A 20,392-nucleotide genomic window follows, 5' to 3' on the forward strand; every position below is an offset into this window, starting at 1 on the left:
TTTCGACCATTTAGACGGTCACGTTTATCTGAAAATTCGTGTGAATTTCAATGTTCTAACAGAGTAATGTAATAGGTTCGCGTAAAGAACAAACTGGCAGTGGTTTGTATAATTCAGAAAAATTCAATCCAACATAAATTAGAAGTAGTTAACTTGAATCGAAATTGGGATGCTCTTGTGCAACTTACGTTATAATCCATACGTAAAATGTGCATTCCTATTTACTGTCCGTGATAATTACGAAAAATATAAATACTAACTCTTGAAAAGATGCCAGTAGCAATTTAGCTGTTAGTATCTGATTTTTAAAACGCAACGCACTTTGGCGTGTCATACAGTTAAAGTTGGATCATATTCAAATCCTTCAAATTCGAGTGTACTGAGGTTAGACAAACGAGAATGAATATATTTGCAAGTATTTATGTCATGTAGCGTTGGCGGAACTACAAGAACGATTTGGGCTTCAGAAGAGTATTCTGCATAATTACCCTCTGATCCCTTTCGAGGAGTAACACTTGATTTCAAGTTCGAGCTCATCTTTAGCATGAAATGTACAGCTGGCACTCCTTCGTCGCTTCTTCGATTTCTAACTTACAGATTTCCTCTTACTTGGATCCTTGCGGTGGTCTCTTGTTCTCATTTTTTCTCCCTTCCGCACTAGAGCCCTTAAAGGTGCTCCATCGATGTCCTGAAGCCTTTATATTTCTTAAATAAATAAAACACGATTTTCAATGAGCACACTCGATTAACGTTACATGTAAATACGATGCGCTCAAACGATTTATTCCTTCGTCTCACGAAATTACATTAATTAATGTGTTTGGTTTGTAGCCTTTTTTAAATTTATTAGCAGAATTTGAGTGCAGCAGTGGTTTGATCCTTACGCCTGCCTATGGTGAGAGGGTCCGTATTTCCGAAAGTTGACGTCACGTTCGCCGAGAAGTACAGCCTCGCGTGCCGGAATGGCAGAGGACAGAAAGGCTACATTGGCTGGACTCTGACTTTCGGTTCCGAATTCGTTTGTCTTAATGTTAGCGCGGTAACCTCCCTCGTCAGCGATGTACTCCACAACGCGGTTTCGCCCGTCGGCGAGCTGAATGGTGTAGCTGCCCGTTACACGGCCAGCGCCATCTGCACGTTCCGTCCTGCTTTGGCCGCCCTCCGCCGAGTTGACCGAGTATTCGAACGCATATGGCGTCGGAGGGTAATTGATACGGTCTTCGATGCCAGAAGCAATGCGAACCGGGTTGGCTACGCGAACGTCAGCCGAAACGGGATAGGCGGGCACGGCCACATCAGATACGCTAGCTGGCCGGAACGATGCGGCGTTTGCTCCGATGGACGCAGCAGAAAAGTAGCGAGTCCGAGTAGTCGGTCCAGAAAATGCGGGAGCAGCAGAAATGCCTTGAGTAAGGACCTCAGCCGGCACTTCACGGGCGGCAATCGACGGTTCAAATCGCCGCGACACTGGCGCAGATTTGTAGACATACGCAGACTGGGTCTGCTCTTTGTAAGGAACGTACTGAGCGCCACCCAAACTGTACTTAGTAGAATACGAGGCAATAGGACCAGAATAGAATGATTTGACCTGTTGGCTGGCGACCAATGTCACAAGTAACAACACGACAGCTAGAAGCGGCGACTAAAGAAAGATTTTAGATAAAAACTCAAATTAGCTTCACAAACATATCCTGTTTGCTGAGATGATTAGGTAACACGAAAATGAGCAACAGTCGAGGAATTTATCGAAATATAAATAGACATACTTGCACTGTGTAAATAAGCTAAACATTTAAAGGCCTGATCAATGACGAATTTCTTATACATCAATGTTCTGCCCGACAATCGTTTTCGCCTGCAACTCAGTTAGTGAAATCCCCTCTATTTGACTACTGAAGATAAATTTCATTACAGATTCTATTGAATTATAAGAGAATATCATCGTCAGTTTACTCTACGGTCCAGAAAAGGACGAAACAGGCAGGACCTGTTCGTGACAATAGCCAGGCATAAACAGGTGTATCTTGTGAACCCAATAGTTTGCAAGAAAGAGATCAGCTGCACACGGTATTAGACCTTAATAGGTTACGATATTTACAGCGCTTCCGATAACTCGTCATCATCAGCGTGTCACAAGACAACAACCTTGAGCTTCTCGCTCGCTCTGAACCTCACGTTAAATCTCCTAACACTCGTCACAGTACCCCACGTACCATAATGACTGGAGCACACGACACACAGTTATTTCCGAACAAACAAGTAACTGACCGTTGCTCATTGTGGTAAGTGGTACTTCTTATATACGGCCGTCGTATGGGACAGACTGACAGGTAACCCACTACACCGCCATCAAGGAGACTTGAGGGCGTTCGTCGTAGATTACTGCTGACACGGATTGCAATCGGGGAACACTGAGGCGTCTACATGTATGTATACGTGAATACAACTGTTCGTCCATTGCCCTATAGGGCCGAGTATCTTCTGCCACTAAATCTTACCGCGCACTGTATATGCGGTTTGACTCTCGCTAGTGGAACTTACGCTAGCAGCGACTTATTCAAGTTCAGCGCTGAGGCCAACCCGTAACTGGTAGTTTTAGCGTGGACCAGCCCGTCAGATGGGTGGTATGGAGGCATTGTGACAGCGATTTATCGCCACTGTATTTTCTCTAAGGGCTATGACTCATATATACAGTAGCATACATTGAAGGAGACAGCAGCATCGGTATCTCATATCAGCATTAACATACTCGTAGACCATTGTCTTCTGTCTTTTGATCCTGCGGGGGACGCCGCCTTATTAGCATGACTATACAGACGTATGGCAGTGGCCGTTTCGTCACATCTTATACTGGTGTCATGAAACGAATACAGTGAATGAGAAATCACCAACGATGATAGGTAGTATTATAACTGTTGATTCTATTCATTTCAATTATTTGCATAAATAATCGCACATATGAGGTACTTCCATAGTTAAAGTAGTAAACCAAATCTTGAGCAAGACGACATATAGCAACAATATAGTGACAACAATAAAACCATAATGACCGCAGTGCGATAAATGCGAAGTTCAGTATCAGCACGGAGCAAAGGTACATGAAAGATCTTAACAGCAGTAAGTCCTGTTAGCGCCGCGGACTCTACGTAAACACCAATACGGGTTACACTGGCAGGTACATACGATCATAGCTTTATGATTAACTCTGATTCTACACAGGCTTTCTTTGCGAATATTTGTAAGACATGATGATGCTCTACAAAAATGCATTGACTACTTTTTTTCTTTCATAAATTTCAAAATTTTGCGAGCACCGTTGGCCGAAATTCCTTGAGACCTTTGTGCTAAGCCTTCCACCTACTGTCTTACGTAGCCGCTATAAATCTCTGGATCAGTTAGCTAATACTTCAATTATCTCTAACTTTTATAACTTTGAGTGCCAAAGTTAAAACTTGAAATGTTGACTTGTACATCAGGCCCCAAAAGTAGCTGTAACCTCAGAGCTGTATTCCAACACTCATATGCAACTTCCTTTATAGAGATATTTTGTTGATTTTGATTATTGAAGATAGCGTTCAATTTATAGCATATATGACATATATCTGCTTTCGTACATGAGTTTCTGCACGCTTAGGTAACGAATTTCTATGTCAGACTTAGAGCCTTTGCGTGGGTAATAGTGAGATAATTGAAGACGTCTTCCAGTTATCAGTGGTAGTTATATTGTGATTGCTTCATAACAGAAAATGACGGAAGAAAACAGAAGATCACCCTTGTTTATAGTTTTTATTCGGATATTGAGTGTACGAGCTGTTTTTCATTTTTAGTTCTAATCGTTTTTAGCTAAACCCATCTAGGGGACTCTACAATTTTCCGCTAAAACAGCTTCGTTGTCTAGGCGTGATACTCCCACGACGATCACGATTGTCTTCTTCAAATTCTAATTTTACTGTAAAGTCGAACAGGTACGCTATACAGACCGATTCTCTGACGAAAATATGGTGGCAAATAAGTATGAAAATATAGGGATCAAAACGGGTAAAAAAAGGTAGCCTCAGTATATGCAAGGGAAGAACTCGAGAGGACACTTTTTCTTTTGAGGAAGTACTAAATGACAGGTTATCTGACGACAAGCGATGTAGAATTGTTGCCGCACTCTGAATGGTGTAGAAACCGGTCCTTTGTACTTGAGGCAACAGTTCCGATTTGGTTTGTCCGCCTTAAACCGTGGAGCCTAGGCCGTCTTTTTATTTACCAAGGCTCTTAATAACAGATTAGCGTAGCGGTTCGTCCAACTACCACAGACCCAGTTACTCATTCCACGTCTAATGTAATTCAACCATTATGAGTGTGATGTTAACGAGGTTGTACGCCTGTCTCCTGCAACGAAACAATGTTCATAATGTTCAATTCAGTGTAAGACATGCGTTTGTAGGCATCGGAAAAGGCCAGACATCCAGTTAGCGACGGGCGCTGTTAGAGAGTTTATTCTCCTTTTCTTCCTATAAATACGCTTCCGTTTTTCTGCATGCACTAGCCGCACCAAAGTTATTATATCTTGGAAAAGAATGTTAGGTAGTGCCTGGCAATTAACTTAGTATTTATAGTCAACATATTGTCCTATGCGAATGTAGTGAGACGTTCCTTTGAAGTTAACTGCCATTGAAACTTCAGTTGATCCAGCGATGCTTAAACTAAATTTCGACAGTTTTTTCAATTCAAATATGAAAACTTGTAGGCACACAGTCGAAGCTTTTGTCCCACTGGCAATTTTTGTCTGAGTTTTTACAAAGTTAAAGCAATAATAATATTATGTATCATGTAAAATTTATTTCTAATGTTGAAATAGCGCTTGCCTCACTTCCCGCTTTGAATAAAACTCCTTTGCTTCGATGACAAATAAAGTTGACTTCTTCGAAAGTAGGACCTGTCTGTTACGTCTCGTGTAAAATAAATCCACCAATTCTGGACTACTGAAGAAATCTGAAATCAAATTTTGATCTCACGTTCTTGAAAGAATAACACATGGTCATCTTCGGTTCTGCGGGATCAGCGATTCCGCAACCATCATCCAAGTATCTATCCTATGAGTGCATTTCTGGCCAAGCCTAGCACAATGCTATCTGCTCAGTCTACAACGATCACCCCATTAAACTTTCTACTTGATTATTATCGCTATTATCTATGTACGTTTTATTACTAGAAATTTAAATACAGCCCCTGAGGGTTGTCCATTTGTCTTCTTGTTACACGTGGCCTCTTGCTTGTTGATTGTTGAAGTTTTCTATTGTTGATCCATCACAGAAATTGTCTACGAGTCGTTATGCTGGGACTCTACGTGCGTGCTAATGCGGTGTCCCATCGTTTCGTCGGGAGGGTCGTCGTGTTCCGCTGCCGCGCCAACGGAAACTCGCGAAACGCGCCGTTGACCACTAAACAAGGGAAGCCCAACGATGGGCAGGACTCACTCGGCAGATCGACTAACAGCTACCGCTGCTTTGCCATAAGACCCTGTGATTGTGTGGGGGCGGACCTCCGTTTACTGCTCATTCATGTTTGATACGAGAGCTTAAGCTAGCTAACTGTATATTAACTGTAGGGAATGTGTGTATGTATATATATATATATATATATTTTCTTTCTATAAATTTCGTTCATCACAGCGTACATTCACATTATATATACATGTGGGCAAGTCTCAATATGGTATTTATAGATGCCGTCCCGCGCGACTATAGGACATTGCACTATAAGGACAGATAGTCTCAGTGATATGGACCGCGCACGATTGCCGGCGATACGGCTACTGATGATCACGACCACGAACAATAAAACGATTTAATTATTAATACGAGTACATATACATATACGCATAGGTCCACACTATGGTATAGCTACTATAATAGCTCTAAGCAATACAGATTCACTGGACGACGTACGCTTCTATTTCTCAGCGTTCACTTGACTATACTATAATTGACAATTTTTTCTATTATATTAGTATACAAATATAGCAAAGTTGCCTAACAATAATAATTTGGTACAGCACCGAAAAAATCTATCTAAGTGTACGTTTTCAGAGAACTTTCGACATTAAACGTATATCTAACACAACAGAATTTTGTTTGAAGAACAAAAACACTCTAGCACACAGTACGACTTTCCTCAGTTCCTGTTATTCGGGTAGGTAATATCCAGGTGTTTTTTTGCACACACAACAATTGTTATGTGAATTTCAGAAAAAACATTTTATTAATTCAACTTGAAATGTTTCTGATGCATTAGTATTTATGTTAGCCAAAGGAAAAATAGGGTTTACCAATACTCTGTACGGTATTCGCTCATATATTGTAATTGAGACACGCACTCTTACCCATTGTACACACAGTAAATAAACGATCTATTTTTTTGAGTAGACATAGACTGTTCATGCTTGTTCTGAGGTGCGACAGTATGCATCTACGAAGAAAAATCGTATTCCAATTGACGATTGATTTATTACAATGATAAACTTGATGTTTGTATTTGGCTGACTGCAGTATGATTATAGATTGAATTCAAAAGTAAAAGTATACACTGCCTTTCGCTATATTTATGTGACACTAACACGTATGAAGCGCAATAAACACATGCAAACAAGTGTACATAATAAGCTCATTATATTGATCTTTACCGGAAAGTTGGCAACTGCCTTGTCTCGTTTTGACCGATTCTACAATCTAGCTTCAGGGGCTACCTATTCGGACCGCGATCTTCGCGCTCCATTGATGACTTCGGGTATCGGGTTTGATAGTCAGGTAATCCCGCTGTAAGATCAGGCCCTAGTTCTCTTTAGGTGATCAAATCGCCCTCTACCATTACAATTTAAATTCAAATTTATTTTCATTGGTAACGTTTGAACATCAAGCATCAAGGCTTTTAGCCGATAGTCAGAACCTGTTTTGCCTAAGAGCTCGCGCATCCTATTAAAATCTTAGCATATAAAAATATTATGTACATTTATATTGGCCACATGTTACTGCCCGAGCATTAGATTCTCTATGCTAGCGGAAAACAAACTCAGTTGCTTGCCTGCTCGTTTATTGCCATCTAAACTTATTTTTTCTATAAAGCGAAACTGCGCTTGTGTGTATATAAAATTGTCCACATCAAATCAAAGCAGTATGTAAAAAAATAGTTTGAAATCTTCATTATCGACGTTGATTTGTGCTCAGGATCACCTATACGGCCAGATAGGTGTCAGGCAAATTTAACATTCAGTATACACCAAAGTCCTCGATAAATGGCTTCAGCCTCAGCTATCTTTATGCAACAGTATATATACTGCCTTGACAAAATGAGCATCGGTATAGCGAGATCAGATGGCGAGCAATACAGTTCATTGCTATAATGTGCATGTAATATTGAAGATAAAGCTTAGTTCTTTCTGGAGATTACGTATGGGAGATTTAGCTCTGTAAATTAGTTAACCGGGGTGCCATATTGTCAGAATGACGGCTAGAACGACTGAATTTCATACGCAGATTATATCGATGATTTTGATGAAAGAGGAAGTTCATGCACTTTTCTTCACCGCACGTGGATTTAAATAGTTATTAACTAATAATAAAAAAAAAAGCAGCTGAGCTCTCGTCTCTTTCTAAGTGCGATAAAACCGGCTTCCAACGCGCGTCGAAACAACGCACTACTTAAGCAATTTCTATCAGGGTAATGTTCTCAGTTTTAAACACGTAACTATCTTTGGGCGCAGAATACGATCGAGAATACGTATTAAGTGCCAGTTTTACAACTGCCTGATATACACAGCTGCGGGTGATCAAACACGTACATATGTATATCCATTTCTATATATATATATACATACATACATACATACATATTGACATACACTTTTGAGACCGACTTTCCAAGGAAGGTATTGCTCTAATATTTGAGCTGATTTTCGCTCCGGAGTTTCCCTACGCTTTTTGAAGCATTTACGCCATAGGCTGAACATCTAACTGGAGTTCTAAAAGCTGTCTATTATTCACCTTCCAGGTGTCAATCAATACCACCGAGCAAATAAAACTGTGGGTAAAATACGTAACGTATTTACTGCACTCCTTTAAATAATAGCTTTCTAGGTATCAAGAACACTGCTATAGTAACCTACGCTTTTTCTCGTTTAGGAACATAAGCGTACTTAGAACATAAGCGTCGACGATACACGCACCATACAGATGTGACGAGTGCAATTAGTAAGTAAAATTCTGGGTTAGCTTCGATAACAGGCGCCCACGTATATTTCTCATAGTTATTACTGCGAGTCTAAAGCGTCGATCATTCCGATCCGAAAATTGCTTAAAATAGCAGCGTGATAGACGTTCACTGAGCAAATGCAAGAAAGCCTGCTTCGTAGTAGCTGCGTATTTGTTTATATAAGCCATTTCCTTCTGCTTGTGGGCTCTCTTATGGCAATCGTTTGCCATAGCACTAAAAATACAATAAATTATTCACGATAATATATTATTCATTGATCAGGAGTATATCCCCTAACCGTTGTCGTTTGGTTATAAACGCATGTACGTCATTGAAGTACGCAAGGCTACGTCCGAACGATGAGCGGCCGGGACGAACCATTTCCCCATGCCCGTCTGCGAAACCGCCCGTTCTTTGCCCACTAAATCTGTTACCATTACTACTCCGTAGCAGCTGAACAAATTGTTATTAAGTTCACATCGTTTTCGCACTGTCTCGGTGGGGTAACCAAAGCGTGCGGCCAGTTGTACCACGCGCTAACCAGTACGGCGCAGCCGTATTTTCCATTCTAACCATAGTACTGGAACGCAGCACACGTAGAGGGAAGCAATACGAAAGGAAACCTCGACACCACGCGAGAAAATGTGGCTAGCACAGGACTGCGCACCCTGTTCGTTAGTGGTTTTTGTGTTTTATGCCCGGTTCTTAAGCCGTGAAGAATTATTATAGACGGCTAGCTCCCGGATTCGAACCTAGATCGCCATATATCCCTAAGATTAATACGCGAACCCGTTAGCCACTGCTCTATCACAAGGATGAAATGAATCCAATTAGTTAGTGTGTGCTTTCTTCACATATTAAGGCTGTAGCAGCACAATCGGAATCCAACAGACGAAAGACAACATGTGCTTTGCTAATTAACAAGGGACCAATGGCTTATCGCATTTTACGTTTTCAGAAGACGGTTAGAAATCGAGGTATGGGCAAATATGTCAGACGGCGGGCACGATCATATATTGTACAAAGGACTGAGCTGACGGTCGTAAATCCTAGCATGTGACTATCATTAAATGTTAACTTGCTGCAAAATGTATACATCGACATATGGTATCTAAATCAACGTTTATTCTTACGAATGGACCACGTCCGACATGTTTGAGACTAGCCCTCTCAGAAAACAACTGTTAGTGGTAGTAGATAATTGTTGGTATTTTCCGAAGAACATGATGAGATTTTCTATGCTATTTTTCTAGACTATGTACTAGATTTCTTTCCAAGGAAACAGCCATCTTCGTTCAAATTTGCCATCTTGACAGGTAAGTTACATTCGATAATATTTTCTCAAATAAAATATGCATTCAATACGTTTTTGGAACAAAAAAATGCACGAAAGATTATCTTGGTAAGTTTTTGTAAATTTTTCTAAGTTTCGTAACATGGAACAAAGGAAATATTTGACAATCGATGTTATTCTAACGTTTTTTTGTGCTCCTAATAGTGATACAGTAATGTATTATTTATCTAAGTTTCAAAGTGCATCCAAGTTCATGTGGATAACATAAATCCTTATCCATATCGTACCGTATATGTTCACGATAATGTTATTTAGAATTACGTTAGATATAGTATAATGCTTGTTTTATGGACAGTCGAGGCAAAACATTACAGATGCAAACATCATGCACACGCTATACAGTGAGTTAAATAATATAAAGCTTTTTTTTTCTATGCTCTATACGATAGTTTAGAGGTACTGATTAACACTGCTCTATTGTACATGACCATGTCGCAACATGTATAAGGGGTTTTGATAGAATCAAACAGTGATTACAGAGACCTGATAGGAAGTGCTAAGATAGCTTATTGGACTTGTGTAAGGTTGCTAGCTTCTAAATTAAACAGAGAAGTGTATAGGAAGAAGATTATTTGGAGTCTGAAACGGCCATCAAGTGAAACTCTCTGCGTGGGTTCTATGTTACTAAGGGCATTTATTTGAGGTCTTTTTCGCCCTATCCTAGTATATTAGCCTCAAAAAGTCCAAATATGTTTCAACTAACTTTCATTTATCTGTTATGAAAGCACATGAACATAAGATCGAATAACGAGGTATCCTTACTGCTTTTCAACAATTTCTTTTGTGTTGCTTTTAGGCTGGAACCTTTCGGCGCCGGTATTTTGGGCAATAATGCCTGTGCCACTGTGTATGTCAATTTATCTTAAATTTGGATAGATAGTTTTACGTTCTCTACGTACGTAACTGAAGGCTTACTCCAATATTATAAACTGAAAAAAACGCCGAGTTTCCTACAAAGATAGAAATTACTATTGCTCGATTGTGAGTCCAACAACTTACTCTATCGAACTCAATTCTACCTAGACAATCGTATTTTCTTGTCGTACAAGGGCGTTACATGCGCCGTAACATATAGAAAATAACGATAATTAGAATAGAATTACTCTAATGAGAGAGCGACCTGCGGGTATCGCTTTGCACCCACAGACGTCAGCCACCTGCCGCTTCCTTCGTTTGATTGCTCGGCCGAGAATGACTAAGACGAGAAAATAGCAAGATGTGAATCTGTCGTAGAAATATTCACTTAATTTGAAAAAATTTAGGGCACAGGTAGTCCCAAAGCAAAAACTTTCCAAGTACATGTTCCAAGTAGGAGCTAGATGTTCAAGGCCAGACCTGTAAAGGATGCTTTGACGCAAGTCACCAAAAAAAATTTTAAGCACTTGCCTATTCAAGATACTGTTGAAAATATTTAGATTGACCTTAATTCAGTTTATACCCGAAGGAGTCCTCTTCCTCAGGCCAGAGAACCTTCCACCGAAAAATCGATAACCCAATATAAATCTGGCAAAGTCCGTTGAGAGTTTGACACTGATACAAAAGTGTCTAATTAGAAGTGCATTGACACTGGCGACGAAGGCCACTGTGGCCTGTGGACGAACATAGAGGTTGAGTGACTCCACACCACTATTAGCATCGTAATTCCTTTACATTTACCATGCCTTTGTTAGACTAAGGCTCATAACTTCAGTTTTGTTTAACGTCATATTTATCCTAAATGTGAAAAAAGAACTACCATCTGCGTGTAAAAAGCTAGTTTTCGGTCCCACAAAGATGGGTACTCTAGAGAGCGGAAGTATTTATGCCATAGATTAAAACGGGCAACGGCTATTTAGGTGCAGGTCTCTTGCCTGCATCTTTCAAAGGAGTCACGTTAGCCTAAAAGAGCCCCAATTAGGACAGCTTTTTTTTCTACTGGTCTCTATTTGTGTGAACACTAAGATCTAAAAGTATGTATGACAAGTTCACGCGGTATCGTACGGTCTACAATTTTGATTGAGAAGACCAGAAACGCCAATTTGAGCACCCCTATTTCATATAATCATTCCGCATAAAATTTGGAATAAACTTCCGAAGTCTTTAGTAAAAAATCGGGGACCCCTTTCGATGACTGTGTGTACACATAATATAATAACATTATGCTAATAATCATTATTATAATAATTAATTTTTTTCTTATGAATTGGTATCACGAAGGCTAATTATACCGTTATGCAATTTTAAAGCAGAAAGCAATATGGTACGATGATTTTATTTTTACCCTATTTGTTGTACATATTTAAATAGTTCGAATGTCTCCTACACGGCGACTGACTGTCTTTTCCAGATTGTTCGTCGAATGCATCGTTTCTATAAACTCTCGTTTTATCCAGTTCTGTATAACTATAACACAACATTTTTCACTTTAATATTTTAATATATTCATTCATTCGTTCGTTCATTTTAAGAAAATGCAATGGGGTTTTTGTTAGATTTTCTTGCAGATTTGCTACGATTTACGCGTAGGGTCACTGTTAGGTGTTGTATTTGCCCAGGCCTATAAGCAAACCAGTCAGTATGAATATATTGTTCCAAATGATCTCTAAGCAGAGGTTGAACTATTAGTGCTGCTTGCTTAGCTCGCTCGTGGCAAGCCTACTTGTAGCGTCCTTTAACTGGCTAGTAATCTGGGAATTAAGTTCTTAGGACAAGCCTGTCGATGACTGGATTAGATGATAGAATACCAATAAAAGCAAGTCAGTTGTTGAGAAACTCCTGCATAATTGGCTTCAATACGTAAATAATAACGAGAAACATATTTAATATTTACAGGATTGTCGTTGTTTTACTTAAAAGACGCCTTGAAGCTGATGAACTTTCTAAAATGATTAGTTATGAATGTGACATATAAAACACGCTCGCCTTCCTTCTTGACAAAAGGTTCGGACAAAAACAAATTGGATTTCCGCAGTACTTCAATTGCTTAGAGCAAACATTCGTTCGACATATATACTGCATAATGAGTGGCCATGTAAACCCTTTATTGCTAATAGATTTTATTTCATCTCCCACCATTCATGTCAGAAATCTTAAAAAGAAATATGGAAGATATCACATCATTGTGTCACATGCAAGAGTCGTAGGAAAATGCGTAAGCGGGCATATAAGACTCTCTGGTTGCTTTGAAACAAATTTTCGAAAAAAGCGGAACCTAATTTTTTGCACACCGCGTCCACCCTAAGCTTGATTTCGACCATCGATGTATTAATACCTTTAAGAAAGAAAGTGAGCGCAATACAAACATACATTAATGGCCAACCGTACATAGAAGTTTATTTTTATGTTAAAAGTACTAATCCAAAGCGCATATCGTCCTAATCTCGTGTTCGGCATCCCTAGTGCTTTATTGATATCTAGCAGTTTCATCTCTAATTCGCGACGACATCTCGGCACAAACTTAAACGCTGAATATTCATTTGCTAACATTGTTATCGTTTCCACTTACCACGTGCCCATATGCAACAAGCGACATAATCACACACAGAGGCGTTCGTAACCACTTTTCTTCGTAACATTTACCTGTTTAAATACTGGTTGAATATCTGCTACCTCTATGGATATAGCCCAGAACATGGTTCAAAAATGATTTTCTACAAAGACGAACTTGTTTATTCTACTTCTTGATCCTTACTTGAATGTCGTTGAGAGTGATCGTCTAGCGGTTTTAGTGCATATACTTAAAATTCAATGAGAACTTGAAACGGCGATCCTCCGTAGAAGTTCTACCTGGCTGAATATGTAGTAAAATCAACATGGAATGTCGAAAACTTTTCAGCTTGAAACACGCTCCACGTTTCCGTCATGCTTTAACCAATCCTCAAGACCTCCACTGTACTCTCGACAACTGGAAGATAGAAAAATAGTCAATAAACAGTAAAATTGTACAAAAATCAGATGTTACACAAACATGATTCTGTTAGCACACTAGACTTTCTCATACAATATCGTCGTGCCATTAAACCGCTGTAAAAAGTACTTTGTTAATTACGTTTCGTTACTTGCACTAGGTAGCAGAATTTTTCGGTGGTAGAAAATTGGCAAAACAATGCCAACGAATTCGTGCATATTTTGGAGGCATAGCTTCGAATTCGTCGGCAGCGATAAAGCAGAAGTTAATATCCAATTTTCAGAGAAGATTACCTTTGCGATACGCCCGACAAACTGGCCATATTAATCTTGAGTACCTCCGAATTGTAGGCAGATATTAAGTTAAATTTCAGTTGTTTTTTTAGCCATTTACTTTTATTAATTGTAGTCAATTTTTAATCGAAGTAGTGTCCTATTACTTTCGCCGATCGTGCTAGCACCCCATGTGCCTGCAAAGTAGGAAAGGTCTCCTTGGAAGTGATTCGTTCGTCGATCCATTTGCGGATCTCGGCCTTTGTTCGAAAGTGCTTATCTTCCTTGCCAAGCTCCCTCAGCCGCAACAAAAGATAATCAAAAGCATCGATAACCAGACCGTACGTCGGGTGGGGTAGCGTTTACGTGGGATGTCTGTTAGCGCTCTCTGGGTCATCAAAGCAGCAAGGAATATAGCACTATCATGCAGAAATACCTCTTTTCTCGTCGCCCTTTGCCAAGGCCTTCTGTCATTTTCGCGACAGATAAGTCATTCTGTGTAAGAGATCTACTGTAATTCTTTCCTAAGTTTATGTACCTACACAGTATAACACTCCCTTCTCACCACGCTATATGCAAAAGTGTAGCCTTTAACCATGAATATTTCTTCGCGGAATCGAACTGGAAAAAAATCTACCAATTGCAGTTTGCAATCGCAAACGATCAGTCCTTCATCGGGCGAAACGATCCTGTATAGAAATGTTTATATCATGCAAGCAACGAGGGGCGGGCTACCAAACGTCTTTGTCGTTTCTACCAAATTCATAGAAGTCCAGTTTTCTTTGATTTAGACCTTTGCCAGCCCATACAAACGATTGACAACAGTCATCTGGATCACTCGTAGTTGTACAGAAAGCTCTCTCAGGTCGAGTGCACCGCATTTCGCTTAAAGAGTACCCGCAGTTCACCGCCGTCGTTTGCTTCTGGTAGCCATCCAGAGTGTGGCTTGTCATTCAAGTAGAGTCTCCTATTCTGCAACGAAAACTAGCATGTGGTAACGCTTACCCAACGTTCCTCTTCGACTTTACAAACAATTATTTTTGTTTTGACAGCACTTTTTCTAGTACGAAAATAGTGCAGAATATACCTCGGCATGCATCGTTTCAAGCTTCATGAGTGAACGTGCCGAATTACCACTTCTAACGATAACGAGTCTATCGTACCTACGGCCGACTGTCGAAACAGTCATCCTCGTAAGTTTCGGCTTGATATGATCAACTGGTCCGACGCTAGCGCCATCTGTCGGTTCCTACAGGAACTTACTAGATTAGGTGAGAAAAATCAGCTTGTGTGTGCTGTTTGCTCTTTCTTACCTCTTATAGCCGGCTTTACGAGCCAACTCGACTGCAGCGCGGCTCTTAATTGGTCCGAGGCCGTAAAAGATGAGGTTTGTATCATGCTTCAGCGGCTTCTCACAGCGGAACCGTTCCTGAAATATCTCGTCGTCGAGAAGCAGTGCTTGTTTTACCTGACCAACTGAAATACATAATGTGTTCTTGTTAATATTGTTATCATTACTATTATTAGAGAGTAATTGTAGATTGTCGCTAGATCTCAACTAGTGACTTGAAATCTTCAACATACGTGGGATGTTTATGGCGCCAGGAATTCTGCCAGTCTCACGAATTTCGCTCGGCTCTCTCACGTCAACAAGATGCAGGTTTCCTCCACCCAGAAGCGCGACTAGATCTTCGTACTCGAGTTTTGTCATCACCACTGATGACCTGTGCAGCATTGCGGTTCGGAGACCACTTAGATCTCCTAAAATTTATTACAACAGCAAAAAGTGAAGCGATGTTGCAGTGGAAACTTTGCAAAATCATACCTAAATTCGACGCAGGATAAGGCGCGTTTTTAATGTATGGGCCTGGTTGAAAATTGAGTTCAACTGTACAGTTCTGCTTATCCTTTTTTAGAGATCTAGAACGGTGTTCGAGCCAATAAGATCTACGCCAAATTTTTCTATATATATGCTACTTCGCAGGAAGCTAATAGCAAACCAATAAATAACAACAGACTAATCTCGTTCTCTTTTAAAGGAGAGTGCAGCCGGACCGCTCAATCACAATCGTTTGAGCCAGCCACGACGCGTATTGCTATATAACAGTCATGAGCACTTAACGAAGTAATAATAAATAAACGACAGTTTTTCAATACGTCGGTTCAGTTTCTATATATCAGATATAGATCGCATATCATCTAAACTATCTTCGATAGTTTGCTGATATAAGTATCGTCCCCGTGGTGCCTCAGTAGGTAACGTGTTTGTCTGTGAATCTCAGAAACACACGGTGATCTAACTTGAAATAAGCACACTTCGCCTTGTGCTGGGAGCTAGCTGCCTGTCTAGATGTAAAATGTAACACTACAAACATTTAGTTTAATATGTAGCAATTACTTCAGTCACAGCCCTGCTGTCATACACTTACCGAATAATAATCTTACCGAATTTATGGTTTTCTAGTATTACCGCTGACGGGGTATTGGCAGTGAATTTCCGCGTAAACGGGTGAACGGTACGAACCGCCACACGTATGACCGCCGAAAGGGACATGATTCTGAAATGCAAAATAAAAAAAGTGCTAAATCTCGACCTCAGGTCCAACATTTACCGGAAGATGCTCAATAGCAGATTATCCCTAAAGGTGCTGAGGTTCATTTAATAGATTATAAAATACAACTCTACTATACTGTTGTTCATTATAATAAGCCTATATTATAATAAAACTTCAATAGTTCAATGATCATCGCAATATGTTTTCCTATTCTAATTTGCGTAGATTCCTTGCATATATTTTTATTCCAAGTCGGACACAGCTACATGTCTATAGCCAAATTATTGTTTGATATCTGTCTGATTTAAATGCAATTTGAAAGTATTGAAGACTACAATGAAACTTCCTTTTCAGAAGATTTTAAACGTGGCTTTCAGCCTGCGGCTCATCGAGGGCGAGAATAGAATACAGTATCAACGAAAAAAATAACAGTGATAGTGATACTAAAATTCACATGGTTTATAACGTGTAGGTCTCGGAACCAAGCATGAAAGCCCTTAAGAAGGACTCAGAATCATGCTTCAATTTTTCTACCGATACTTTGTGACACTCATAATTTGACTAGATGCTGACCCTCTGAATCTACGTCATATTGTATATCTAATATGCATAGCATAATAAACAACGTTGTCTTTAAGGATATGATCCATTAACGGCACCTGACAGCAGCCACTTACAAGAATAGAGTTTAATGTTACTGATACAATGTATCCTTGTTGCGTAGACTCGTCAACTATTACATGGTTAGCTATTTGCTCACTCAGCCTCAGCTGATAATTCCATCATCAGATAATCCAGATTAGAAGTTATCTGTATGTAACGATAACAGGAACAAGCCATTCCGACACGTTAATTACCTGGTTATGTTGGTAATCACGTTTTTATTTTTAGATGAGTCTCGATAGGTTTGGGTCACCTGATGGAAACTATGCGATGATAACCCATAGCGATCAAACACCCCTGCGATTGTTTACACTCAGGGCAATGCCCACGACCATATCAGGGTTAAAACACGTCCACAGGGCAGAGCTGGCACCATCTATGCCTTAAGTTCCACCCATTCATCATTTGACAAGCCCAATACATCCAAACGGGAATTTATTTTTCTTACAGATACAGCAAGAAATTTCGCTCCCAGTAAAGAGATGTATGCTTGGATAGCACCGATCAAATAATTGCTTGTTTAAGCGCGAAGCAGCCTGTAGTGGCACGAGTAAAAATTTAGGGTCTTTTAGTTGGCACACAAATCGTGGCGCGCTCAAATGGCAGTACCTTTCTCCCACATAGCTTGGTCAGGTGGTCAGATTTCGAGGTGCGATTTCTGACCCCTGATCTGATCGTAGTTCCACTTAGTAACTCGCTGGTCGGTTGGCGAAAAGAGTCAAACCAAAAACACTTGTGCTCTCTGTTAAAGCTTATTCTATTCACAACGAACATACGTAGCTTACTTTTGTGTTGCAGTCACATCTTACACAGTACATCTTACAATCGGTTAGTGGGGAAAAAACGTCGAGCGTTACTACTTTAGCGCCATAGCCGTAAATATGATCGGTTGTTGTGATCACGTATAGCTTCGTTTTTACTTGAGGCATCGGCGTCAAAACAGTCGAGCGTTATCATAGCTAGGCTTCATTTCATCTTATGATGAACTTGCAAGCAGCGGACAATATTTCGTAATGTCAGTGCCAAGATAGGTAAATAGTGTTGCATTATCCAAGTAGAATTGAACCAACCCATTAACTATCCTGATCTATGTACTACAAAAATAGACGCTAAGAATAACACACCAGAATCTCAAAAGATTCCGAGGGCAACATTTCTGTTTTTGTTCAATGGCTGCTCTCTGAACGTCATTAGTCCTCTCAGTGTCGTTTTGTCTCGTTAAATCGCTACTTCCCTTTTAACTGATGAGTAGTCTAAATGTGGAAGAAAAATCATTGACAGCACCAATTGTTAAAGTTAAAAATTTTACTAACTATTCATTTTCAGCAACTTGGCGTCACTGTGCATTTATGGTACAGTTCTCGAAATGCAATTCTCTGGGCAGCAAAATCAATCTGTTAGTTTTTTCGGCTCATGTATCGAGCAGAGATGTCTAACTAACGTCGATAGATTTTTGAAAATAAACTCCAGCTTTTACAAAATTAATATTAAGAGGTTTTGTCTAAGAAGCTTATAACAACAAAACACAATATTAAGCATCTATAACAAAAAGCTCAACTCACGCGATGCTGTTTACGGAAGACAGGCTACAATGACACACTTCGATTACCGGCAGCAGCGGGCAGCAACTAACTCCGTCCCTCTGTCAGTCGGTCAGCTTGTCCGATATGGATCGATTTGCTTGTCTGGCCGGTCGTCTAATATTTTTGTGTTCGTTACTTTGTTCGTTAACCACTGCGTCCGTAGGTACGAGAGCGCTGACCCGCTTCCTTCTCATCCATAACACAGACTGGTTGTACTCGTGTGCCCCTCATACATATAAAGTAGAGAGAGAAAATGCGGAAAAATGTGTTTCCCTCGCCATGCGGCTGCTGTTATGTTATGTGGTGCGGCATATTGACGCGGCACTACTAGGCGGCGCATTGTGCCAGAGTCATTCCACATTTATCCGTGTCGGTCTCGGTGGCAGTTTACAAAAACTGCTGCAGACTTCGTCGTTGGATATTGCTTTGGCGTTTACGTTTAACCGCTACGCAGAAAGCAACCTATGCTCACGTGTTTAAGATCTGTGCTCTTGCTGCTGTCGCGTGAACTAGAGAACGGATGCACTGTCTGTTGTAGTATCTATTGTACTGTAATCATATATCCGCTTGATGAAAGACTGTCGGGTCGGCCAGATATGTAGATAGGCACCAGACAGCTAGAAACTGCCAAGAGTAGATCAGATACGGGTGGTTGATGACGATATCTGTGTTCGATAGCTTGACGGTGGCGGCCGCCGATACAAGTAATGGTGTTTGGCGATTGAATTGAGGTGACTGAGTTTAGTAATTAAATTGCCGAATTGGTCTTTGCATGCGCTTCAATAGCCAAATAACTGAGCGGTACTGGCCAACGCCGACCGCGGTGAGGCGGAACTCTCGTACATATTTCTTCTAGGCGGCTCGTTCTCATGAAAGCGTCGGGTTGCCGTTCTATGCCGACCGCTTAATAGAAGGGATGGGCAACCGAAATGCTTATTCTCAGCTTAGAAAAGGTCGACTGGGTTAAAGATTCAAAAATTAATATATCTATTTATAGATCTTCTTGCATTTTCTATATAGCAAAAGAGAACTTCTAAAGCGTTCACAACTAGGCATGATTGACAGCGGCTTAGCGAACAATCGGCAAGGCCTACGCCGGTACAGGCGCGCTTTCTGTAACAGGCACAATGTGTTACAACATGCTAAACGCGAGCGACCATCGCCACAATTTTTTTCAAATGAATTCTCGCTTTAATTAGATCTCGAATACTATACGGTTTCTTGTTGGATCTCGTGATATCTAATGAGCCTAGCTTAGGCAGCTCAAATTAGATGTATTTAAGAAAGTATTACTATGAAATGTCTTGGATTTTTTAGCATACCGATGATGCTCGGAACTTTCAAACGAAAGGATTTTGGCTTTGAGAGAAGAAAGGAAAAGATAAGGAAAATGCCGAACTTCCGCCGAGGCCCAGGCATCACCGAATTTGATGATTAAGAGAAACATCACTGGGTACGAAAAAAAGTTCGTTTAACGCAGGGGTGGTGTCTTTATACCAAGATAATTATTCATTTACAGAATATGAAATCACTTTGTACACATTTGCTCAACGTGATTACTTATTCGGGTGTTTATGGATATAGAGCGACAGCAAGGTTGACCTTAACGACCCATTGCACTAAAGGAGTTATGCATTTTCCGTATTTTCATACATTAAACGACGTATATGAGATTGAGAAAAGATATAGGCTTTATTTTCAATGTGCGTTATCCCATATCGACTGCACAGATTTACCAGTAATTATATATCTGTGCACTTATAGACAAATTCTATGATTCCACAAAATGATCCACTATTAAGCCTGTTATATGGTTAACATTATATTATGAAGAGGCTAAG

The 20,392-nt window shown here is 40.2% G+C and overlaps 2 protein-coding genes across 4 annotated transcripts; both read right to left on the bottom strand.

Moving 5' to 3' along the window:
• Positions 1-745: 745 nt before the first annotated feature.
• Positions 746-2,419, bottom strand: LOC111262783 (uncharacterized). Its single transcript, XM_022837323.2, has 2 exons — positions 2,214-2,419; positions 746-1,642 (listed from the first exon to the last, which is right to left on the bottom strand). The coding sequence occupies exons 1-2, from the start codon at positions 2,214-2,216 to the stop codon at positions 881-883; spliced, it is 765 nt and encodes a 254-aa protein (XP_022693058.1). The 5' UTR covers positions 2,217-2,419; the 3' UTR covers positions 746-880.
• A 1,351-nt stretch (positions 2,420-3,770) lies between these two features.
• On the bottom strand, positions 3,771-18,730 carry LOC111262786 (thiosulfate:glutathione sulfurtransferase). 3 transcript variants are annotated; one of them, XR_015312048.1, is made up of 7 exons: positions 18,531-18,730; positions 16,196-16,308; positions 15,335-15,511; positions 15,064-15,226; positions 13,358-13,475; positions 4,857-4,983; positions 3,771-4,380 (listed from the first exon to the last, which is right to left on the bottom strand). XR_015312048.1 is itself a non-coding variant. In XM_086969325.1 (6 exons), exons 2-5 carry the CDS (start codon positions 16,302-16,304, stop codon positions 13,403-13,405), a joined length of 522 nt encoding a protein of 173 aa, XP_086825451.1. In that variant the 5' UTR covers positions 16,305-16,308; positions 18,531-18,730; the 3' UTR covers positions 11,828-12,842; positions 13,358-13,402. The 3 variants fall into 3 exon arrangements, 2 of the variants coding, with proteins under 2 accessions (XP_086825451.1, XP_022693064.1); XM_086969325.1 differs by lacking the exons at positions 3,771-4,380; positions 4,857-4,983 and adding an exon at positions 11,828-12,842; XM_022837329.2 differs by lacking the exons at positions 3,771-4,380; positions 4,857-4,983 and having other exon boundaries at positions 12,875-13,475; positions 18,531-18,729.
• Between the last annotated feature and the right edge of the window lie 1,662 nt (positions 18,731-20,392).

The sequence above is a fragment of the Varroa jacobsoni genome, unplaced genomic scaffold (assembly GCF_002532875.2).
Source record: "Varroa jacobsoni isolate VJ856 unplaced genomic scaffold, vjacob_1.0 scaffold_701, whole genome shotgun sequence".
Lineage (NCBI taxonomy): Eukaryota > Metazoa > Arthropoda > Arachnida > Mesostigmata > Varroidae > Varroa > Varroa jacobsoni.